This window comes from Fukomys damarensis, unplaced genomic scaffold, assembly GCF_012274545.1.
Source record: "Fukomys damarensis isolate Sample0158 unplaced genomic scaffold, DMR_v1.0_HiC HiC_scaffold_39, whole genome shotgun sequence".
Lineage (NCBI taxonomy): Eukaryota > Metazoa > Chordata > Mammalia > Rodentia > Bathyergidae > Fukomys > Fukomys damarensis.
Genome location: NW_022900951.1, coordinates 95,604,412 through 95,629,124, shown reverse-complemented (window position 1 = coordinate 95,629,124; position 24,713 = coordinate 95,604,412). Strand labels below are relative to the sequence as shown.

The 24,713-nt window shown below is 36.4% G+C and overlaps 1 protein-coding gene across 1 annotated transcript in view; it reads right to left on the bottom strand.

The window, feature by feature from the left end:
* Dock11 (dedicator of cytokinesis 11) overlaps positions 1 to 24,713 on the bottom strand; it is a 156,990-nt gene that overhangs the window by 30,210 nt on the left and 102,067 nt on the right. Inside the window, exons 37-45 of the mRNA XM_033760270.1 lie at positions 24,231 to 24,297; positions 22,734 to 22,781; positions 21,114 to 21,256; positions 19,777 to 19,892; positions 16,184 to 16,321; positions 11,747 to 11,929; positions 9,037 to 9,150; positions 4,644 to 4,859; positions 4,493 to 4,550 (exon numbers count right to left, since the gene is read on the bottom strand). Coding sequence (XP_033616161.1) covers positions 4,493 to 4,550; positions 4,644 to 4,859; positions 9,037 to 9,150; positions 11,747 to 11,929; positions 16,184 to 16,321; positions 19,777 to 19,892; positions 21,114 to 21,256; positions 22,734 to 22,781; positions 24,231 to 24,297 — 1,083 coding nt within the window. The remainder of the gene's footprint in view (positions 1 to 4,492; positions 4,551 to 4,643; positions 4,860 to 9,036; positions 9,151 to 11,746; positions 11,930 to 16,183; positions 16,322 to 19,776; positions 19,893 to 21,113; positions 21,257 to 22,733; positions 22,782 to 24,230; positions 24,298 to 24,713) is intronic.

Genomic DNA, 24,713 nt, shown 5'->3' with positions numbered 1-24,713 from the left:
GAATGTCATGATCTAGGAGAGCACAGAGAAAGGTACACTTCCATCCCTGAAATAAAACTAGATTAAAAGCATCTTGGGAGAGTCTCCTGGTATGTATCTTAAGGAGAAGTAGGGAAAATGATGCTTTGTCTCAAAAGCAAAGATGTCAACACCCACTTCTGGAATGTATTGCCAAATCATCCACTATAATGACTCTTATGGATGTGCAGCTTCATAGTCCACTACTCTCTTTCTGTGCCTGATGGCCATAGGTTCAATCCTCAGGACTAATGATAACAACAACGATCCCTAGTACCAGGCACCGAGTTGTGCACCTGTAGTCCCAGCTACTCAGGAGACTAAGATGGAAGGACTGTGTGAACCCACGTTAGAAGCCAGCCTAGGCAACATAAGCAAGACACCTATCTAGAGAAGACCATACCCTTTTCTTCATAAGTTACCAACACCCTCTAAAACCCAGGATTCTTTTGTTTGTTAAGGGCTTTAAAAAATGCTTGGGTAAAATTCTGATTTCCCTTAGTTCTGGAAAGATTGTTCAGGTGAAACAAGCTGCTGAGTCGAGAATCAGCCAGTGCATTTATCCCAACAGTATGAGGCATCTGAAGGATCTAACGTAGACCTATTGTACCCTTGTGTAAGGTGGCCCTGAATATTCTGCTATTAATCTGTCTGGTATTTGATTTAGGTTTTTAATTTTTCCCTTCATCACTGTCACTTCCATATTCCTGGACGCTATCCTAGGAAAAGCAAAATGGAAATTGTCTGGGTAGGGACCACTACCTTGAGTACAAGTGATCCTATGAAAAAAAGGTGGAGATTTTGATGGGGTAGCAGTCTAATCCATGGTAAAATATGACTGCATAGAAGGTAAGGGTCCTGGTAGAAAAGCACGAAGGGAAAAGGCTGTGGACTGAGAGAGAAGAGAGGAATAAAAAGCTGTGCGGAACTTTAGCAATCAGAGACTGAGTACAAAGACTTGGGAAAGAGCAACGTTATCCTAAAAGGAATAAGAAGAACAGACCCTGTGGAAAAGGAAGCTCTATTTTCTGCATTAGGAGGAAATTCACATCGCTTCTCGGCTTTTTGGCTAAGATCAAGCACAGGAGGAAATTCACAGGCTGGAAGCTTAGCTGAACCGAGGTGGCAGTGAAAGAATGCAGAGACTTGACTCTTGTCTTTCCTGGGGAAAAGTCATGCCTTCTCCCAGGAAGAGAAAGAAATACATACAAGTCTAGCCTCTGGAGAATGAGATCAAGAAATTTTGAGGTTCTCAGACAAAATATAAAGAAATTCTGGCTTTGTTTTGAGTTTATATTTTGGGGGAGTGTGAAGAATAATGAACACTCACTATCAACATTTAGAGGTGACTTAGGTAAAGAGAAGCAAATGATAATCTGTGATGCCTCTCTGGTAGAATGAACAAGAACTCAGGCTGTCTGAAGGAAGTTGGAGAGGGTGGTGGGGGCAAGGAGAAGCACAGGCCTCCTTCTGCTTTCCCTATCAGTTCAGTGCCCGAACCAATGAAGAAAAGGATCTGAAAATGGCCCCGCACTGGTGTTATGCTTAGGTATTCTCCAATAGGATTTTTAAGAAAGTCTAAATAGAACATCTGTTTCCAATGTGAGCAGGTATTATTTTATCCTATCTTGATCAAAAACATTTTATAATGCACTTAAAAGGACTTAGAAATTTGAGAAAATAGAAAAATTTTGGCAATTAATATATGTCAGATATTTCAAATATTTGCTCATCTTTTTACATTCTGTGTCATAGAACAGTTAATGACAGAAAACAAAGACTGTAGAGTTGCCAGTTATCTTTGTTAAATAAGTTAGCCTTAAGTTTTTTTTTTTTTCTCCTAACTGCAGGGGGTTGAACCCAGGAAATACTCCTTTTTTGTAAGGAGACAGGGTTTTGCAAAGTTCTCTGCCTGGCCTTGAATTTGCCATTCTCCTGTCTCAGGCTCCCAGAAAGGTGGGATTATAGGCACAGGTCAATATTCTTGGCCAAAAAAAAAAAGGAGGGGGATCTTGAACTTGCCTACTTTTCTAGCCCCCTAACTTGCCAGGGTCTCACTAATTTTTCCAGGCTGGCCTCAAACTTGTGTTCTCCCTGCCTCCTCCTCCTGAATAGCTGGAATAACAGGTGTGAATCACTGTGTCTGGTTTAAGTGTATTTAAACTTTTCTCCTTTTCAATTCTGCACTCAAATGGATTTTTACTTACTCTGTAAGCACCCAAGTCTCATCTAAACTTCAAAAACTCACCAATTCTGGTTGGACTGTGGAGTTCTCATACTTGGATGGCTAGTAACCAGTTAAGTTTTTAACTTGTATTAGTAGTCTACCTTGAAATAATTACTATAGTTTCGTCAGCTAATTAACAAAAGAAGGTGGTTTGGATCATGTGACTCATTGAAGCCAAAGGGGGGAAATCCTTAGGATTTTACTACTGTCAACTTTTTAGATTAAGGTTTTCTAGTTTAATCATTTTCTCAGTTTAAAAATAGATGGCACCTATAAATAAATACACAAACATCTTCTAAATTCAAAATTTAAAAATGCAAAGTAACATATTTTTCTCCTTGTGCCCTCTGACTTCTATGAAGGATAAATTGTAGGAAATCTTGAGGCTATTGTGGAATACTTAAATAACTAACTAGAAACACTATCTCCACTCATTAAAGCATGTCACAGGCTGGGGATTTAGCTCAGTGGTTCGGTGGCCCGACTTGCAAGTGCAAGGATCCGAGTTCAATCCCCGGTACCAAAAAAAAAGCATATCACATTTCAGTAGTTAGGGTAACTGCTTTGTGCTAATGTCCAAACATCCATAGCAAGAAATTATATTTTTTAAGCTTAAGGATTGATAATGGAGATTAATAATTATTGATTTTTACTCGATTTTAAGGATTATACACTGGTGTAAAAATCAAAAAATTCAAGAAAAATAATTTTAATATACTTAATTTCAAATTTTAAAGGATGTAGTTTTATATAAAACTTTGATTTCAGATTTCTACTAATTAGAAAGACAAGATGCTACTAACCTAATTTATTTGAAAGATACTTCTAAATCATATTAATACTGTTTAGGATTCTCATATTTGTCAGTTTATTTGAAACTGTAGGTGTTTAATTTTAATATTTATAGTGTAATTTTATAGGTGTATCAGTGACATAATTAAATTGGGTTTTATTTTGATAATTGCTTTCTCCATTTTGAAAACACACAGAGTCTGGGAGTGCAGCTGAGTATACAGCACATGCTTAGCATGCCTGAGGCCCTGAGTTCAATCTTCCGCAGCAAAACATAAATAATAGTAAAATAGAATAAAATCTCCTATGTACTAAGAGAAGAAAACTAGAGTATGTTAAGCATGTTGATTGTTCAGAAGAATTCTAGCCCCAAACACATTGTCAATTTAAAATACAAGTAAAATGAATCTATATTTTAATCATGATATTGTAATTGGATAGTTTCTACATGAGTATTATACGAAGCAAGCAAACACCAGACTTTAGTTGTAAAATCAGAGGTACAGTTAACAGCAGGACTTCTTCATTTAAAATAACAAAACAAAACAAGCTTGTGTTCCCATCATCAAGGTCAGAGTAATTAATTACTGTCTCCAGTAAGTTAGTTTCATTTTGCCCTGATGTTACTCATTTGACTGCTTTAAAGGAAGTAGCTTTGATGTTATGATAAATAGTGGATGATTTATTTTTTGTTGGTTTTTTGTAGTTGTGTTTTTTTTTTTTTTTGAGACAGAGTCTTTCTATGTAGTCCAGGCTTGCCTTGACCTGATGATCCTTCTGCTTTAGCCTTCCCAGTGCTGAGAATACAGGTGTGTGCCAGCATGCCTGGCTGATAGTGGAAGATTTCTTGATTGCAATCTTCACTGCCAATCAGTTTTTTAAAACCTAACTCAACTGTTTTATTATCTGAGTAGTTATAGTACTCAAAAATACTATTTTTTGGAATGGGAAGGTTTCAGGCAGATTCCAGAATTAGGAATCTTCAATTAATTAGGAATCCAGATCTCCTGGACCCTGATGCCCTTGAAGAGCACAATTCCTTCTTAACATGCAGATGTCACTGTACTTAGATAAGTGTAGGGACCTACTCTGTGGGCAGATGTTGGTGAAGTGGAGAAGCAGAAAATAAATGATCTGCATCATTTGGAGCTTCCCATGAGCCTAAGAAAAATTTAATTTGTGGCAATCTTCCAGAGAGAATCTTAGAATATAAACACTGGGCACCAGGCCTGGCCCTGTACTATTTAACTTTTTCTTGTAACCTTCTATAAAAGCAGAAGGCAAAATGAACAATCCAGCCTTCTTGTATAACAACTTCTGTTCAAGACTGAATGACGCTGTAGGTGAACATATTTTTCAGAGTTCAATTCCACCATAATCATAGTTGCAATTTATATAGATAAAAACTACTGTGGTAAGTGAAATTCCTCCCATCTCAGAACAGAAATATCTTACTCTTTCGGTGAAGGAATTCTGCAACCAGAGCTGCTACATGGACATAACACATTGCAGCCTAAAAAAAGAAAAAAAAATGACAAAGAACTGTCAGAATGTGTGCAAGGGGTTTTGAAAGGTCTTGTTTAGAACAAACTTTTTAAGTAGTCACCTCTGAAAAATCTCCATTTTTTATATGAATCTTGGCCATGCTATCGAGCCAGGTTTTCCTGAGCTCCGGGGTGCTGGCATAGGACTTCGCCAAGCTATACTGGAGGTCAATTAGCATTTCAGGATCTTTCTCATGCTCCTTCATTTGGGCAGTGGCCATAAGAACAGTACGGATCCTCTTCGTCAAATCTTTAACTTCTGTGGGAAAAGCAGTTGCCTAATATCAAAACAAACAAATAAAAAACATATGTTTAGCACTATTATTGATGTGCTCTAAGCCTCAGCATCCAATCCTGGGAACATATTATGATTTTTACTTCTTGTTACAGTTCTTGGTACTGTAATGCATATGGCACATCTGAACTGTTTTAAATTGGTTAATTTAAAAATACATAAAATAGAAACACTGAGTCTGGTAGAAGAAAAATTGGTAAAACGCTTTAACACATAGGTATAGGGAAGGATTTTCTGGACTAGAACCCCAGATAGACAAGACATAAAACTAAGAATCACACCAGACAAACTATTCGGTATTTATACATGTGTGACTTATTTATTTCACTTAGGAGTATATCCTCAATATGTATCCATTTTCCTATGAATGACTCTAATTTCTCATTCTTTATGGCTGAGCAGTACTCCATTTTATAGAAAAACCACATCTCCTTTATCCAGCCTCCAACTGATGGGCAAATGGGCTGTTTCCAAGTTTTAGCTATTACAAACTGTGCCACTATAAACATAGGTGCACATAAATCACTATGATATGATTCTTTTAATTCTTTTGGAAAGATACCCAGAATAGAGATGGCTGGGTCAAATGGAACCTCTAGTCCCAGTTCTTTGAGGTATCCCCACATTGATTTCCATAGTGGTTGTACCAGTCTGCACTCCCACCAACAATGGAGAAGGGTTCCTTTCTCCCCACAACCCCACCAACATATAATGGTACATAAGATCCTAATGGTATAATTGACAATGTGAAATAGGAAGAAAAGGGCTAAAGGTGTAGGGGAAGTAGGAAGGGTGGGAGAAAGGAAATAAGGGAAAAGAAAAAAAAAGTGAGAAAATGAAAAAATGGAAATAAAGTATTTGTAAATAGGGAAGAGAGGAGGAGGTGAAGGGAGGGCAGGGATAAGGGGAAAAAATGAGAACCAAGACCTGTCATGTAATAGTACAAGATCCCAATGATGAATATAACTGTACTGTATACCTAAAATGTACCAATAATCTTAATGAGAAAAAATAAATTAAAAAATAAATAAAAACTAAGAATCAACAAATGGGATTATATCAAATTTAAAAGATTCTCCACAGCAAAGAGTGAAGAAATGACCTAGAAAATGGGAAAATATTTTTTGCCAGATACTCCCCGGATGGAGGACTAATCCAAAATATATAATGAAGTAAAAAATTAGAGCTCTCAAATAACCCAATCAGAAAATGGGCAAATGAAATGAATAGATACTCCTCAGAAGAAGTACAAATGACCAATAAATATATGAAAAAATATTCAGCATTTTTGGCCATTAGAGAAATACCAATCAAAATGATACTGAGAGCCTACCTTTCTCCAGTAAGAATGAGTATCGTAAAGGACTCAAAAAACAAACAGAGGTTTTGGGGAAAAGGAGCCCCTCTACATTGCTGGTGGCAAGAAAAATACTACGGAGATCAGTATAGAGATTCCTCAAGAAACAAAAAATATAAATTCAATTTGACCCAGCCATCCCTCTTCTGGGTATCTTCTCAAAAGATTTAAAGACATCATACTACAGTGATATATACACACCTATGTTTATAGCAGCACAACTCACAATAGCTACATCATGAAAGCAGCCTATATGCCCATCAATATTAGTAGATAAAGAAAATGTGGTATATATTCATGTGAAGGATAAATCTGAGTCATTTTTAGGAAAACTGATGGATCTTGAGACCATCATTCTAAGTGAAATGAATCAGATATAGAAGGTTAAATATTACATGGTTTCTCTAGTATGAGAAACCCAAAGTATAAATAATTTAAAGAGCAAAATAAAAGATCCATATTAAGAAAGAACAAGGTAGACTTTGTAGAGATAGCAAGAGAATTTAGAGAAAGAGGGAGAGGAACGGGTGGGGCAGCTGAGGAGTAAAAATGATCAATATGCAGTATGTATATATATCAAGCCCCTAAGCTGAATATAATCACTATTATCACACACATATATCAATTTTTAAAAATAAAAAAAAATGTAACTACCCCAACCTTTAAAAGGCCTACACTTTTATTTGTGATATTTAGTATTGAAGCCAGGACCTTTGCACTGAGCTACATCCACAGTCATTGTTTTACTTTTTATTTTGAGACAGGGTCTCACTAAGTTGCTAAGCTACCCAGCTGGTCTCCAACCGGTGAGCCTCCTGCCTCAATCTCCCAGAGTGCTGGGATTATAGGTATGAGCCACCCCACCCACAAAGCAACAGATGCACTTTTATAATACATAAAACATTTGGAGCTAGACTATCTGGCTTTGAATCCCAGCTCCTCCATAGTGAATTTTACAGCTATAGGAGTGACCTATATTTGTTATTTATTGTTAACAGTAAGTAAAAGTTACTGAGTGCTTTACATGGTTAAATGTTACAATAATCTTATGAGTTAAGTGTTATTATTACTATTATTATTTATTTCACCAAGGGAAAAATGGAGTCACAGTACAGTGAAGCTGCCTGGCCAAAGTCTCACAATTGATAAGTAGTAGAGATGAGATTCAGACTCAGTATCTTTAGCAGCTCTTCCACACTGACATGCACACCTACCCTAGCCCCTAACAACTACACACACCAAGGTCAAACTGTACTGCAAAAACTTCTATTTACAAAACTGAGAGCTCATGAATTGCAGAACTCTGCAAAGAATTTTAAGAAATCATTAACCTCTCAATGTGTTTTGGTCCCTCTTTACCCTATCAAAAGGGCCCATCACTTCCCCCTAACCTCCACTGGAGCTGTCAAAATTATCTGTATGATTCAGAGAAGAAAAGAAAGGGATAGGTACAGGGTTAGGGGACTTTTTAATTTGAATATAGTAAAATGTGGAGGTAATGATGTTAAAAACTGCCTTATTGTCCTCTTTAAGAATACTAATTATTATATATGTATATCTATATCTATAGTGTCTTCTTCTTATTCATTATAGAAATTCCGTTTAGTGGGGGAAAGCTATACAGTACCTTGTTGCAATAGGGTTTGTTGGTAATGACTACTCCAACACAATAAAATTAAGCCATTTCAAAAATGAGTCAAGATAAAGAAGATTTCTTATTAAGGAAAGTCAACGAAGTCCCATTTATTTAGAAAAATTTGCTGATCTATCAATAAAGTATGGCATTAAGGATGGTAAGAACTGGGAAAACAAATTCTTAGTGATGAGACACTTGTATACATTGTTTCTATGCTCATGGGAGTAGTTGGAGCACATAAGGATCCCCTGGGAACTTAACAAAACTGGTTGAAAAAGCAAACTTTCCCATCCTGTGAGCGGCTGGCACCAGTCAGTGTTTTTCTCAGTATAAGCAACATTCCTATGGGAATATTTTTGGTACATAGATTCTACACTTCCCTAACATCAAGTATGCTGTGACTGCAAGTTTTTCATTTTTTTAGACTTCAAACAATATTCTCAAATATGCTGGAAAATGACCTTTCCCAAGAATAGGGATGATTGATATTTCTGAGAGAAAAAGTCCTATACTGGCAAAGGCATCCTCTTCCCTTGTACACATATCACTGAAGACCAGGGCCTATGAATCAGGCCATAAAGCAACAGAGGCACTTTCATAATGCCACAGATTTTAAGCTTATAGGTAAGAAAGAGGTATGATGCTCAGGGACTTGGGCTTGGCCTCAACAAATGGTGCTTAAGAATGACAGCCCTGGACTCGGATTTGCCAGTATCTACAGCAAGCCACAATTTTTGAAACTCACAAAACCAACAGATAATTAAACCCTTCTGCGCCATTTTTCATCCACTGGCAATGGGTCAGGCAGCTGTTAGCTATTTCTGGAAGTGATATTTTTGTCAAATTTCAAGAACCCATTTATGTTGTGAGCAAGTTTAGAAATCAAGTCCAGGAAAAGATTCAAATTCTACTAGCCACAGGAACTATGTGTACACAGGACATTCACTCATTCACCTATTCAACACACACTGAATATCTGCTATATACCAAGCAGTGTTCTTTGTGCTAGAGAGCCAGTGGTGCACAAGATAATGAAGTTCAACTCATGAACTTCAATTCCTCTATACCCTATCCTACGAAAAATTGTGAATCTAATGACAACATAGGAGCATAAACCTCCTTGATAGTGGAAGTGGTTCTAATTTGTTATTCGAAGTGAGAACATACCTTCATAGGTCTGTCACTGTTTGCAAAATTATTGATAATGAATAAAGACTCCTGAAATCTTGATCCTCCGCTTAGTGCTACATCAGCTATCAACTGGCTTACAGCAATTATTATCTGTGGGAAGAAGAAAACATTGTTTTCAAATGGATTTTGAACAAATGCTGATAATTCTTATCCTTGTACAAATATGGACCCGTTCACATGAAATGCCTTTTTTGGCGGGTACTATGGATTGAAACTAAGGCCTCGCCCATGCTAGGCAAGTACTCTAGAGCTGAGCTACATCTCTAGCCCTACCTGTCTGTCGGTCCATCTGTCTACCTATCTAGCTATCTATTTATCGACCTGTATCCATCTATAGACAGTGTTTCACTAAGTTGCCTCAGGCTAGTCTCGAACTCACAATTCTCCTGCTTCAGGTTCCTGAGTAGTTGGTATTACAGGTGTGCACCACAGTGCCCAGCTTTGAAACATTTCCTTTAGAGACTCTGCACAGTAGAATATGACAGAACAGTTATCAGGTCTTCACTCTGAACATGCTTGCAAGGTAGTAGCTATGATAATGCTGGGCATAGATGACATCTCTCTTTGATGATTTCTTATTCTTTTCACTTTTCTACTTTAATGTGCTGGACTCTCAAGTCCACTGCCTCATCAACTCCTTTTATTTTTGAGCAAGGCCTACTATTTTAACAGCAGTTCATGCAATGGCATTTTTTCCATCTCTCACACTACCATGGATGAATGTCAAAATGGTTCATGCTAAGATATTAATGGCTGGATGCTTTACCACTGATCCTGGGAAGCAGATTATAGCCCTGAGTGCAGGCTGTGGAGTCAAACTGCCTTAGATTCAAACCTTGACTTTATCGTTTCTTCACTGTGTGGCTTGGGGCATCTATTTGACCTTTCTGCGCCTCACTTTTCTCATTTGTGAAATGGAGATATAACAATTCCTTTTTTATGAATTGCTATAAGGATTAAATATATAATCCCAATATAATCCCAACAATACTAGTTAACTCTTTCTTTCCATACTAAGGATTGAGCCTAGGGCCTTCATACTGAGCTATATTCTAGTCTATCTATCTGTCCGTCCTCTCTTCCTTCCTTTTCTCCCTCTCCCTCTCTTTCTCTCTTTGACAGGGTCCTGCTAAGTTGTCCAGGCTGGCCTTGAGCTTGTCATCCTTCTGCCTCATCCTCCCAGATTACTGGGAATGTAATCATATGCCACCAGCATGCAGCTACTGCTTAACTCTATATCGAGCATTTACTACGTGCCAGATATTATTCTGAGTCTCTACACTTATTCATTCATCTATATATGAATATAGGTTTTCAGAGAACAGATGCTTAGGCCCAGAAAAATGGATCCTAACGGGGAATTTCAGGCACCATAAGACACTAATGAGAACAGTATTTCGGAGGAAGGCGGGTATTTAAGTATCACTTCATATAAATATGAGTAGTAAAAGACCTAATGTGTATTGCTGCTCTAGTATGTAAAAGTAATAAGATAGTAGACTTTTAAAAGAAACACACATTCCTATTATATTTTCACTTTGCTGATGACAGTTTTTCAATAAGCTCCTGATGGTGGTTTCCCTATAATAATTCTGTCTACAGTAGTGAAGATACAAATATGACCTCAGATTTCCTATATGACAAAGAGGCTTACTGAGACATTAAGTCCCAATTGTGGTTGGTTTAGAACTGTTTCACCAAATAAACACAACAATATGGAAATGCACAATTATAACTATCATGTAATAAGTGTCTTCTCTGTGCTAGGCATTACTGTTAATCCTCACGATAAAATTTCACGATGAAATATACTTGGTTGGCCTCATTTCAGAAATAAGAAAACTCATTCAGCAAGACTGAGTAACTTGCCTAAGGTTAGTTACACAACCCTACACAAGTACTTACATAGCCAAGCTCTGAATTAAGCTTGGGTAGGTCTCTATTTTTCACTAAATCTTGAGATTTCTTTATTTCTTTTTTGAGACAGGGTCTTGCTATGTTGCCTGGGATGGTCTCAAACTCCTAGGCTCAAATAGTCCTCCTACGTCAACCTCCCAAGTAGCTAGAAACATAGGTGCACCCTACTGTGCCTGGCTTAATTTCTTTCATTTATAAACAAGTAGGTGTGCTAGAGTATGAAGGACATATACTGTTATCTGTTATATAATCTCTAACAAGCTTACTATTTAATCATCAGATAGGATTCTCACAAAAGTCCTATGAGGTAGGTACTAATATTGACCCCTATTTTATATTTGAAGAAACTGAGATACTGAGTGGCAACTCTAGAATCAGAACTAGAGCCTGTACTCTTATACTTATGCTCTGGAGTAGCCTCATCCAAGAGAAATAGCACGTAAGCCACACATGCCAGTTCAAATGGTCTAGCAGCGATGTCAAAAAGTGACAGAGGTGAAACTTACGTTAATATATTTTACTTAATCCAAGAGAGTGAACATATCATTTCAACATATAATTAATATAAAACCACTCAGGTACTTTTCGTTTATTAAGTCTTGAGAAGTCAATGTTATTGTACTTTCTCAGCACATCTCAATTTGGACCAACCACTCTTCAAGTGCTAGCTGGCCACACGGGACTAAGAGCTTCTGCACAGGACAGAAGCTCTGGATCTTGATCTCAGTAGAGGCTAAAGACTGAAGTGGATCTTTGATTTTTCACTGACCTGCAGATGTGTCCTCAAAAAGGTTTTCCGCTTGGTGTACTCAAAGTTGTTTCTCATCAAAAGGTATAAAAGTGCAGATGCTTCATTCCTGGTTGAGCTAATCTTTGACGTGCAGCACTTCAAAACTTCATAGCAAAATGCAGCACACATATTTACTCTTCCTTTGAAAAAGGCTGAGGGAAACTAAAGAAGAAGGAAAGCAGAAATAAATATCTGAAAGCCCCAAATAAAATAAATCAAGTATCAAGTGCCAACTACATCCTTACCTAAAACTATGCGAGGATACAAAATCAACATGAGGCTACGGCTCTGCTCTAAAGAGAGACTAGACTAGTTCATGCAAAAATAAGAATATGTCAGTAATAGAGCGAATTACTACAAAAATGTGAAGCTACTCAATATAAATGCTACAGTACAAAGAGCTCAAGATAGCTGGAAACATGAAAGTAGCTTCTCAACGGCATATATGAACATATTGAATGACTGACTGAAACAATGAATACAGCTTTCAAATGGGGCCTTAAATATGGGAAGGAGAATCTGTGAGACTTCATTTTTTGCTATGTAAATAGTTCCATATATTATGAGCTTTTAAATGCTAAGAAAATTATAGCTGAAATGTATTTAGCGAGTGAATTTGATCTTTTAATAAAATGAGGTACAGGTGAAGGAATGAGATACTTACACACATGCATCCTCTAAGATATAGTTTGGAATACAACAAGAGTACAAAAATGACTGCCTAATAGTCAAGTCAGCCAAGCAGCCTGTTATTTGAGAATGCATTTAGCCTGCTTTATGGAAGAAAAACTATAGATATATTACATAGACTTATTAGAATCCCCCAGTCTTACACTCTAGAAAAACAAGAAGTAAATTGCTTTAGAGAACACAATGGGTCTTTTTCAGGGAGTGTGAAGCTAGATGGTCACTGATCCAAATTTATTACTTGGTACCTCGAATTTAAATTCATATTACAGGAATCTACCTTTATCTCATTGTAAAACTAAGTGCAATGCTATGCAGATAACAGATGCTTAATACATTTTTCTGATTGGCAACTGGGAAATCTACCAATAGTTTCACAAGATTAAACCAACTCTTGTTAGATTAAGACACTCTAGTTAAAAAATATTTAATGGAGGGCATAGCTTTAAGACAGTTAATCCCTGGATCGGGCATGGTGGCACACACCTATAATCCCAGCACTCGGGAGGCTGAGGCAGGAGGATCACTGTGAGTTTGAGACCAGCCTGGGCTACACAGTGAGGTCCAGATCAGTCTCAAAGAGGCGGAGGGGAGGATCACTGTGAGTTTGAGACCAGCCTGGGCTACACAGTGAGGTCCAGATCAGTCTCAACTACATAGTGAGACCCTGTCTCAAAAAGCCAAAAAAAGGGGCAATTAATCGCTACAATAAGTCTTCCACTCACATGACTATTCTAAATGGGCAATGACCAATATCAATGACTTCCTACATTGCCAATTCTACTGGATCCCTTTTTCTTTTCATTTTAATTGACTACTTTGTTCCGTGACAATGTTGAAACATGTTTTTCCTTTGGCATCATGATATTCCACTTTCTTACTCTTCTTCCTACCTGTTACTGCTCCCTCTCTTCTTTTACGGATTCCTCTTGGAACTCCTTTGCTGTTTTTTTTTTTTTTCCCAAATGTTCTGCTCTTGATCTTTTTTTTTCTTTGTTCTTCCCCTCCATACTCCCCAGAGGAAACTAAATCATTCTGATGAGGTCAAGTACCATCTTTAGGCTGTTACTTTCCCTCATTCACTATGCTCCAGCTATACTGGCCTTTTAGTTTTCAGAATACTCCAAACTATTTCCAGGCTCAAAGCCTATGCATATGCATATCCTTCCCCCTAGAATATCCTCCCTTGAACTTTCCTATGTCTAGGCCCTTTTCATATTTCAAATCTCATTTTAAAAGTGAAAAGCTGATCTAAAGCTTATTATTATGAGAAGGTTCCCAATTTGTGATGGCTCGGTTTAAGATCTGATTTTACAATGGTACAAAAGCACTACATTTTCAGTAGACATTGTTCTTCAAATTTTAAAGTTTGATCTTTTCCTAGGCTAGCGATGTGAGGTGAGAAAGTCTCTCATAACGCTGGGTACTGGTGGCAAGCCACACCGCCTAGTTAGACACATGACCACATGGGGAAAGAGCAGATACCTACAGTATGCAGTGTGGCTCAGTTGCGATGTTCAAGAGGTTAGTCGTGTTAAATTTATTTTCCACTGTAATCCCATTGTAAGTTGAGAAGCATCTATACCCTGTGTAGTACTTTCCTTGTTTTCTTCCTGGAACTTTATTACAATTACTATTCATTTATCACTTTCCATGAGACTGAAAAGCTTCCTTGAGAGCATGGAATAAGCTTGTTTTGTATCTGCACCCTTGTATTTTCAGTACCTAGCAGAGCACTGGTATAGAAGAAGGTACTCAATGAAGACAAAATGGATGAACATAGGATGACTTCAAGTCTAGCTCTCTAATTTGGATCTCTTTCCAGAACAAAAAAATCTATACTTTTATCTAAATGTCCCACAGGCACCTTACATACACATGTCAGAAACAGACTTCATTAACTTTTACCCAAAATATTGATTAAATTTCATGTTAGCCACAACACTCCTCCATAATATAAGTGAACTTTTGGCCAAATCCCATAAATTTTCTCTTAACATGCCTTCCATTTTCCCTTGACTCTGCAGATCCACTACTTCTTCTGCCTTATCTCTTTGAGGCCTACTGCAACCAATCTTTTTACTGCCTTTGGTACCTTTGGTACTGCCACGAGGTTTTTTTTGTTTTGTTTTATTTTCTGTCCTCACCAGCTTTTCTGCTCCTCCTCCTCCTTCTTCCCCCACCCTCCTCCTCCTTCTTTTTTTGGGACCAGAGATCAAACTTGCCAGATAGGTGCGGCGCCACTGAGCTACATCCTCAGTGCTCTTAATTCAAATCTTATTGTGTTATTTCCCCATTCAAAATCTATCCATGGCTACTTGATGTCTAAAAGATATCATCCTACTCTTAAAATGAGTATACAATGATCTAGTCCCCATTTACATTTTTGGTGTTCTTTCTTGCTAAATCTATACTAAATGCCATTGAAAAACTTTTACTAAAATTACAACATTTCTCTTTTTTTCTCTGTCCCACTCCTGGTTTTCTATATAAACTTTTTTTTTTGAACTGGGCATTGATCCCAGGGCCTTTGCACTGACCACCTCCCCGAATCCTTTAATTTTTTTTTTTTTAATTTGAGACAGGCTCTCTCTAAATTGCTCAGGCTGGGCTTGAACTTGTAGTTACTATATACAGGCTTCCTCTACCATACCCAGCTTTATCCTGGTAGAACTGTTAATGAGCATGTGCACATACATGCATCTGTGTGTGTGTGTTTCTGGTCTTTGTGTTTGTCTTTTATTCTACTGGACAATAAATATTTCAGGGACTATATTCAGAACATGTGTAGCTAGTGACTGCTGAATTATTTCTGAATTTGGAAAACTTAGTTTCTTACTTAGTGCTTATGTTGAATTCAGTTTTTCATAGATTTCTTTGGTCTCATGGGATACCCAGTTAATAAGCCAGCCAAAGAAAGTTGCCTTCTCCACAGATCATCCAGCCATGGGAGTCTTTTTTTTTTTTTTTTTTTTTTTTTTTGGTACTGAGGATTGAACTCGGGTCCTTGTGCTTCCAAGGCAGGCCACTGAACCACTGAGCTAAATCCCCGGCCCTTTCATAGATTTCTTTACTCATACATTATATTAAAGGACAATAATTTAACAAAACCAAACTTCAAATTCACTTCATTTCTAATTTCAGATACAAGTGTCACTAAAAGGAAGGATTCATTCATTTGAACATGTACTAAATTCCTACCATTTGCACATCGTAAGACCCTGGGTTATAAAAATTGTTTTTCTGCTTTTAAAGTGCTTATATGTCAGCGCAACAATGGCTTATATATTTCCAGCAGGTGTGTTAGACTTTTTAAGAGAAGCAAAAAAAAAAACCTGGCAAAATTGGTAATTTGATATTACCACTTGAGATGAAAGGGAAAAGGGAAGGAAACAAAGGGTAGGGGATAAAGGAAGAAAGAAAAAGAAAGGAAAGGGAGGAAAGGAGGGGTGAGGGAGGAAGGAAGGGAGGGAAAATAAAAGAAAAAGACATTCTTGAAAGGAGGCTACTGCAAAAGAGAAGAGATGACAGCATGAAATAAAAAAAAGGTTCTTATTTTAGGGATTCTTGATCAGGCCCTCTGTGAGTATTTTGTTGTTATACCTTTATATTTATAAAGGTAGTCCTTCATTAGCTGACCTTTGTATATGCCACTGCATTGATCCTCTTTCCGCTTTCCCTTTTGTCATAAAAAAGAGCCACTAGAAATTCCAAAGTTTCTGTCCTTACCTTACTGATGAAAGCTCTCAGTGAGGCAAACACATGTTTCAGGGATACTTCAGATTGTCCATTTTTAAGAAAAGCGAGATGAATATCAAATACCTTTTTCATTAATGGGTTGTGCCCATCATTATTTAAAAGTTGGCTCTATAAAACATGAAAAAATAGTTTGTGCAAGCATTTAATTTATGTCCCACTGAGAATGAGAGAACTGACTTTATCAATACCTGTTTATGAAATTACTGTTTGGAAGTTTCAGAAAAAGAAGACTCTCATTTTAATTTTGAAATATTTATGCCATCTTTCAACTTGGAAATCTCAAAATATTACATAAACTCACACCTAGAGGATTTAATTCTAGCATTTTAAAGAGGCAAAAAATTACTTTTCCAATGCAACACAGTAACATACAGATTTTAACCCACATCATATTACTTTGCATGTAAGAAGTAAGTAAATTAAAAGCAAACACAGCAATCAGCTTTGTAATATTTTAAAGAAGAATAAATAATGTAAGAACTAGGGAAAATACTAATTCTATTTTAAAAGACTGTGTCTAATTTACTTTTTGAAGTATATTTAATACAATGCATGTTTAGACACTTGACAAATTAAACCCTCTATGAGTAGAGATAATGACAGGTAACACAACTGAACAGACCATATAAAATTGTTTAAATTCCTCTTGCAAAGAGACATAAAATATGTAACAAATTGTATAGAAATATACATTAGTTTGTGAAACTTGTTTTAAAAACAGCATTGATTAACTGCTTCAGCCCTACTGCCCTATCCTTCAAGGAACTAATCAGCAGGTTACATCTTAGCTGAAAGCAACTACCCCACCTCGCAAAACAAAGCAAGAGGCAATGTTGTGACAGACCTAATGGTGACATTAACAGTCAGAATGCCTGACTGGTGTTGATTTTGCTGGCACTTTCCATAGTCTACCACCTTCACTGGAGGAAAGATAGCCTCTTTCATAAATGGCGTTAGAAAAAACTGGGTTTCAACTTGCCAAAAATTAAAAATAGACCTATATCTTTCACCATGCACTAAACTAAAATTGAATGGATCAAAGACTTAAACACTAAAACAGAAACACTAAACCAGCTGGAAGAAAAGTTAGTCAGAACTTTTGAACATGGTAGCAAAGGAAAAGACTTCATAAACAAGGTCTCAGTCATGGGAAATAGCACAAAGAATCAACAACTGGGATCTCATCTTATTAAAAAACTTCTGCATAGCAAGAGAAACCAACAACTGAGTGAAGAGACAACCCACAATGTGAGAAAAAACTTTTACCTGCTGTTCCTCAAAGGTCTATCTAGAATATATACAGAACTTAAAAACATGAGACCTCCAAAATTTAAAGAACCAATACAAAAATGGGCATCCGAAATGAACAGACATTTCTCAGATACAAAAGTAGAAACAGCAAATAAACATATGAAAAAATGTTCAACATCACTGGTCACTCGAGAGATGCAAATGAAAACAACACTGAGATTCCACCTCACTCTAGAAAGAATGGCTGCTAACATGAAATCAACCAACAACACATGCTGGCGGGGATGTGGGAAAAAAGGAACACTTCTCTACAGTTGGTGGCTGTGTAGACTGGTGCAACTACTGTGGAAATCATTGTGGAGATTCCTCGAAAAACTAGGATTAGAAATCCCATTTGACTTAGCTGTTCCCCTACTGGGTATCATCCCAAAAGAATTAAAAGCCTCTTACCACAGTGACATATGCGCACCCATGTTTACAGCAGCACAGTTTGTAATAGCTAAAACTTGGAAACAGCCCAACTGCCCATCAACTGGTGACTGGATAAAGAAGATGTGGTTTTTGTATGGCATGGAATACTACTCAGCCATAAAGAATAAGAAACTTGAGATATTTATAACTAAATGGATGCACAGTGAGGCCATACTCTTAACTGAAATAAAGAGGACACAAAAGTGCAAATACCAAATAGTTTCTCTGGTATATAAACCTTATTTTACAATCAGTATTAAGTACTTTTCCAAAAAACTAGTTCTGAACTCACGGTTCTCAGATCAACAGCATCAATATCACATAAACTTACTAGAAATGCAAATTCTTAGCTCCCAGCCCCAGAATTTCTGAAGATGGAGATCAAGGTGGTTCTGATGCATAATGAAGTGTGAAAACCACTCTTGTAGAACACCATTAATGGTAGCAATTCATCCAATGCACTAAGATATGATTATTTAGTTATTTTTCTAATGGTTTACCATTTTAATTATTTAGACAGTTTCCAATTTTTGGTTATATAGCAGAGTATATATCCTCATAACTAGATCTTCAGATCCTTGATGATCTTAACCGGAATAATCTCTCATACGTGAAATTCTAGTTGAAAGCTTTAAAGCTTCGGGATATGGTGTCAAATTTTCTTTCATGCCTCAGCACTCAAATCCAGCAGATGTGGTACACACGCCTGTATTCCCAGCATTCAGGAGGCTGAAGCAGGCAGACCATGAGTTCAAGGCCAGCCTTGGTTTCATAGTAAGACTTCATCTCAAAAATCAAAACCAACAACTAAAAAAATCAAATTCAGAGTATATGAGAATAGATGTTTCTACATCTTTAGTCATAGTTTTTAAAAATCTCTCCCAATTTTACAGATGTCAAATTACAGCATATTAGAGCTTTAAAATATATTTCTACTACTTTTACTAGTCCTTTTGTAAATAATCTGTGTTCTTTGACAATTTTATGATACTTTATCTTTACATTTTTAAAAGTAAAGGTATTAACTACTTTGTAGAAAATAAATATTTGCCAGTTGCTATTTGCCATTTCAGCAGTTTTTAAAAAGCATTCTGCATTGCTGTACTGCATTTGTGTACAACTAATGAACCAATATTGACACAATACTATCAACTTGAGTCCATAATTTAGATTAAAATTCATTATTTGTATAGTACAGTTCTGTGGGTTTTGATATGCATATGCCATTAAGAATATCACAAAAAGTAGTTTCATTGCCTTAAAAACTTTCTATGCTCTATTGACTCATTCACCTACTCCATCCCCCTCAACATTTACTATTCCATTTCACCCCTTCAACTACCTTGCAAGACAATAGCTTTTATTTTTTTCAAAATAATTATAATGATGATTTGTACTGAGAGGCAAACATCTGAGAAAAGACCCCAAACTCCTGAGTAGGGAAGCCAGCCAGCCAGCCAGCCTGGATATCACCTATCACAACAAGATATCTCCTCACAGCGAGGATCTGGGCAAACTAATCCACTCATAAGGTCAACGAGCAACTACTGGGTCTTCTAATAGGAGTATCAAAGAAACACAGTTTCTAAACATGAAAATAAAGCAATAGAATTTAAGAGGCAGAAGGGATGTTAAAGACAAATTAGTCAGGTCTGTTTGTTTTATGGACAGCACAAGTGAGTCTCCATGCCTTCTCATGGTCACGCAGTAGTCAACATAGGTCTGCCAGCCATATTTCCTCACTGCTCACATCAGCTGCTTTTTTCACTATACTGCCTCTGACTAGTAAGTTATATACAGTATTTTCTTTACAAAGACACAACTGGATTCCAACTCTTTACCTTGAAGCACTGGGTAAAAAATGATATAGTGTCTAGAACTGTGAGAGAAACTTCAGTAGCAGTATTCCCCTCAAGAAGCGCCTGATGGAAAATATCAGCTTCAGTTGTTGCAGAACCTATGATTTAAAAAAAAGTAGATTAGACTTTGTTCCACACAGTGAGTCATATAGTAATGGTGACTGAATTTCCTTCCACTTAGACAGACAAGGAAGAATGGGGGTCTGAAATATCAGCATACCTACAGAGTTTCATTGTATTTATTCCTTAATCAAATATGGTCTGGATTACCTTCCACTGATTTTACCAAACAGATCCAAAGCACATAATTAAGTACCCACTTCTTTGAAGGCACCATTTCAGTCATGAACTGCAGTGATATAACTAGGAAGTAATGTAGCAGGCATTTCAGGCTGTGCTATTAATTACCTGTGTAAAGGTGAGAAACTCAGAGAAATTCAGCTACATCCATATATAGTGGTGCCCTATATAGGACATGCCATTTTCAGATATGTTGACGGCATGAGACTTGCTTCTAAAGCAGAAGGCATCTGGGCCAACTGAGGGAGGTTCTTTGCATTTTTACAAGAAACTGAAGCCTTTAAAATTTGTTATTTTAAAAAGGTCTTTAGTCTACCAACTCACATTCTCTTTACTCAAGACATCGTTTTATTATTATTAGGCCTCACCACAAAGTAAATTGTGCTAGCTTCCTTTTCTGTAGCCTCCCAAGGACTATATGGAAACAAAAGCTTTCTTACTGAGTTTTTATTCATACTTGCTTTTCAGATGACATGTTCCATTTGTATAAACTTCCAGCTTCCCCAGCTAGGCAAGATTTTCTCTCTCTGTCCTATTTGCTTACCTCGACCTGTCTGAAATATGCCTTTGCCAAAAAAACAGTGTTTAGAGTTCACTGATTTCTGCAGTCAACTCAGCACGTGTCATTCCTTAACAATTAAATGAACAATGGTGACTAAACACACACTGTAAAACTACTTTATGAAGATGTCAACACCTGAATTAAAGTTTAACAGTACAAATGAAAGATAGTATAAAAATATGAGAAAAGCAATTCTGTGAGAAAATTTAATATATTTAATATTAAGAAAAAATTTAAATCACTTTTACTTAAAGTTGTTGAAAAATCCATGCATATTTTATCATTATATAGTTGTGTATGATAAAATGAATATATTTAAATCCATAGCACAGGTATGCAAATATATTTACGCATGGAAAATTATTTCCATTCTCATCAGTGATTTAAACCAGGGCTTCTGATTAAATAGCATTACATGCCTATTTTATATGGGTACCATACACACATTTTCACTTACTGTAATTAAGTGTAAATGAACTTTCTAGACTGCTGAGATGCTGAAGTCGGGCTTGCATCACTCCTGATCTGTTTCGAAGAGCTGGCATAGTTTGTGATTTTCGGTCTATTCCAAAGTGTTTTGATAGCCAGGCATCATGCACTCTAAAAGAAAACAAAATCAGGGCCAGGGATTTAGCTCAGCGGTTCGGTGGCCTGCCTTGCAAGCGCAAGGACCCGAGTTTGATCCCCGGTACCAACCCCCCCCGCCAAAATAAAAACAAAATCAGAAACTGGAGTGCTCTAATAATATATCTCATTGTTAGTCTTTTAAATGAAAACAGTTAGGTTTCCATACAAACAAAGCACTATGCTCAATATTCTATACACTATTACTTGGAATTAAATGGGGTAGTACCGGGAATTGTACACATTTTAAATGAAATTTTAAAATAGCTTATAAGAATATAATTAATAAATTTAGAAAGAGCTTTCTAGTTATCTCCTTCTCAAAAACACTGAGGTTAAGCAGATAACACTAATAAGATTCAGTCTTTTCACTGGACACAGCGGCACATACCTGTAATTGCAGCACCTGGGAAGCTGAGACAGGAGCATCACAAGTTTGAGACCTGCCTGGGCAACTTAATGAGAGATTTCCTCAAAATAATAATTTTTCCCCCTCAGTACTGGAATCAAACTCAGGACCTTGTGATTGCAAGGCAGGTGCAGTGCCACTGAGCTAAATCCCAGGCCTTCAAAATAATAATTTTAAAAGGCCTGGGCATGTCGCTCAGAGATAGAGTACCCTTGGGTTTGATCCCCGATACCAAAAGAAAAAAATACAACTGTCTCATACATGAACTAAGAAAGAAAAAAATCTATCTATCCTCTAATAAACATGTTGGGAAAGTGGCAGGATCCTACAGCTGAAGCTTCATGATAATAACAACTGTACCAGCTCCAAGTCATGAAGAAACAGGATGGAAACCAGAGCATCATGACTTGAATTATCTATTACTAGGATGGTTCAGAGATGCAGCAATAAACCCCATGCAAAACCTTCCTTAACTTTTAGAAATGCTATGGAATTTGTCATAAAAAACTATATTTGCATTCCTTTAATGAGCAAATCTACCCCAAAAACACTTATTATTGAAATAAATAACTTTCTTTACTTTCCGGCCTTTCAAGCATTTATGTACTGAATTTGCTAGGATTTAACAGGCAAAAAGAATAAACAATATGCAATGTATGTCCAATTGCTGTTGGAAGTTTCTTATTTAGTAATGGAGGTGATACTGACAGGTTGTAGGCAAAACAGATACACTCATACATATTTTCTCACTTTATCACACCCTGCCTTCTCCTGAATCTAACCTCTTTTCAAGTCCTTCAGGAAAGATAAGCATCTGTTCTAAGCTTAGAGAGATCTCACAAGGTAGAACCCTCCATATTGCTCTAGTCATTACCCTTATAAAACTATAAAACATCAGTCCACATCAGTATAAGCTCTGACATGATTATCATGGGTGTCTTGATGTTAACCTAAAATTAATAATCCAGGTTTACAAAGTATGAATAAGATTGCCCTCTACTGGAAGAGAAGGAAAAATGGAAATTATAGTGCTATAGGAATTACCTTGCTATGTTTCGTTTTCCCATATATCTGAAATGAAACAAACATACTCTAGAAGGAAAAACAATAGCATGTTAGTAATATATTATCATCCATTATAATTTAACAAGTAATATTTGGAAAGTCATGAGTTACAAAGAACAACCCACTTAAATAATATTATAATCTATAATTTTAGAGTAAATACACAAATAACTACAGGCTTACTATATCTCCCCATATTTATTTGCTATAAGCACAGTGTCAGTATCATAAAAACCTCAATGTTTTTATGTGCAATTCTAAGGTTAAAATGATCTGTTGATGTAAATCAACCATTGCGCTCTGTAACATATCATAACAAAGATCTCTGGCATAATCATTTCTTAAGCCTAATAAGTGGGACAAATGAGCCTGGAATGATGGCACAGGCCTATAATTCCAGAACTCTTGGAGGCTAAAGCAGAAGAGTCAGAAATTTGAATTCATCCTGGGCAACTTAGCAACTTAATAAGACCTTATCTTAAAATTAAAAAAAAGAAAAGGCTGGGGATTTAGTTCAGTGTGAAGGTCCTGGGTTCATTCTCCAATACTGCAAAAAGGAAGGGTGGTGGGGGGAGCTATGTGCTATTTCATTATAATACTTTCTATCACTGAAAAAGTCTTAAACATACAAAAGTATGAAGGATAGCATACAAAACTCCCACATACCTATCACCCTCCAGCTTTAACAAATATCATGACCATTTTTGTTTAATCTCTGCTCTTTCCACCCTTGGTACCTTCTGTCTTTTTTTTTTATAACAAATCGCCAACATCAGCTATTTTAATTAGTAAATATTTCATTATAATTACAGTATTTTTAAAAATCTTAACTGCTGTTTTGTCTGACATTTCCTTCACAATTTTCAAAGACTTTAACCAAATGGTTATACATTGCTTATTTTCTTTTGTTTAGCAGAAACACATATAAATCATGTTTATTATTTACATAAAATTTATTCATTTCATGTCTAATATTTCTTTTAGCTTTCAATAATCATGTAAAAGTAGCTTAGCATACAAGAGAAGATAACTTTCCATCTCCAGAAAAGGTTTTTCCCCAAGTGTCTTGAAATGTGTGCACATGCAAAACACACACACACACACACTTCTGAAATAAGTAAAATTACTCAGCTCTCTACATAGGAGTACAAATTATAAATTCCATTATAATTAATACAGCAGCTGCTCCAAATGAATGACGTAGGACAGCTGGTACCACTTCCAGTTTTCCCAGTTTACAGAAAGACTCCTGCTGGGCTATAAAGATGATCTACTATTAGCTAGAGTATTTTATAGTATTGCAAGCATTACATCTCTATCTTTTTCCTCTATTGATGGATGAAGAATGCCAGCCTCTATATTATTAAAATAACTGAATATTTTCTACATTTTTCATGAACAAGCTGTTGAAAACAGATAAATAGTAATAAACTCCCTCCAAACAAGAGGAAAGATTATGAAAACAATTTAACTTACTCTAGAAGTATAAGAATGTTTATGAGCTCCTGAGGGGACACTTTATTCCAGTAAGTTAAGAGAGTATCTGAAAATGAAATAAAGTGTTAAGTCTTGAAGCAATGAGAATAGCCCAATAAAACTCCCAGTAGCAATAACCTAGCTTTAACCATCAACTCACAACAAATCTTGTTTCATCTATTTCCTCCCTTTTTCCACTGCCCAACACACATTATATTTTTAAAATTAATTGCAAATACATCATTTAAATTGTAATTATTTCAGCATCCACACCTCTTATTTACACTGCAAATGTTCTTTTTCACCCTACAAATGTTCTTTTTCTGAGAGGGTCAGTGCCTTTTTCTGACCAAAAAGGGATCTCTAAACCAAAAAAAATTAAGAACTTTAAACTTCAGAGGAAAAGATTAATAAATTTTACATTTTCCCCCTACTTTGCATTTGGATAATAAACTGATATTCTTTTTTTTTTTTTTTTTTTTT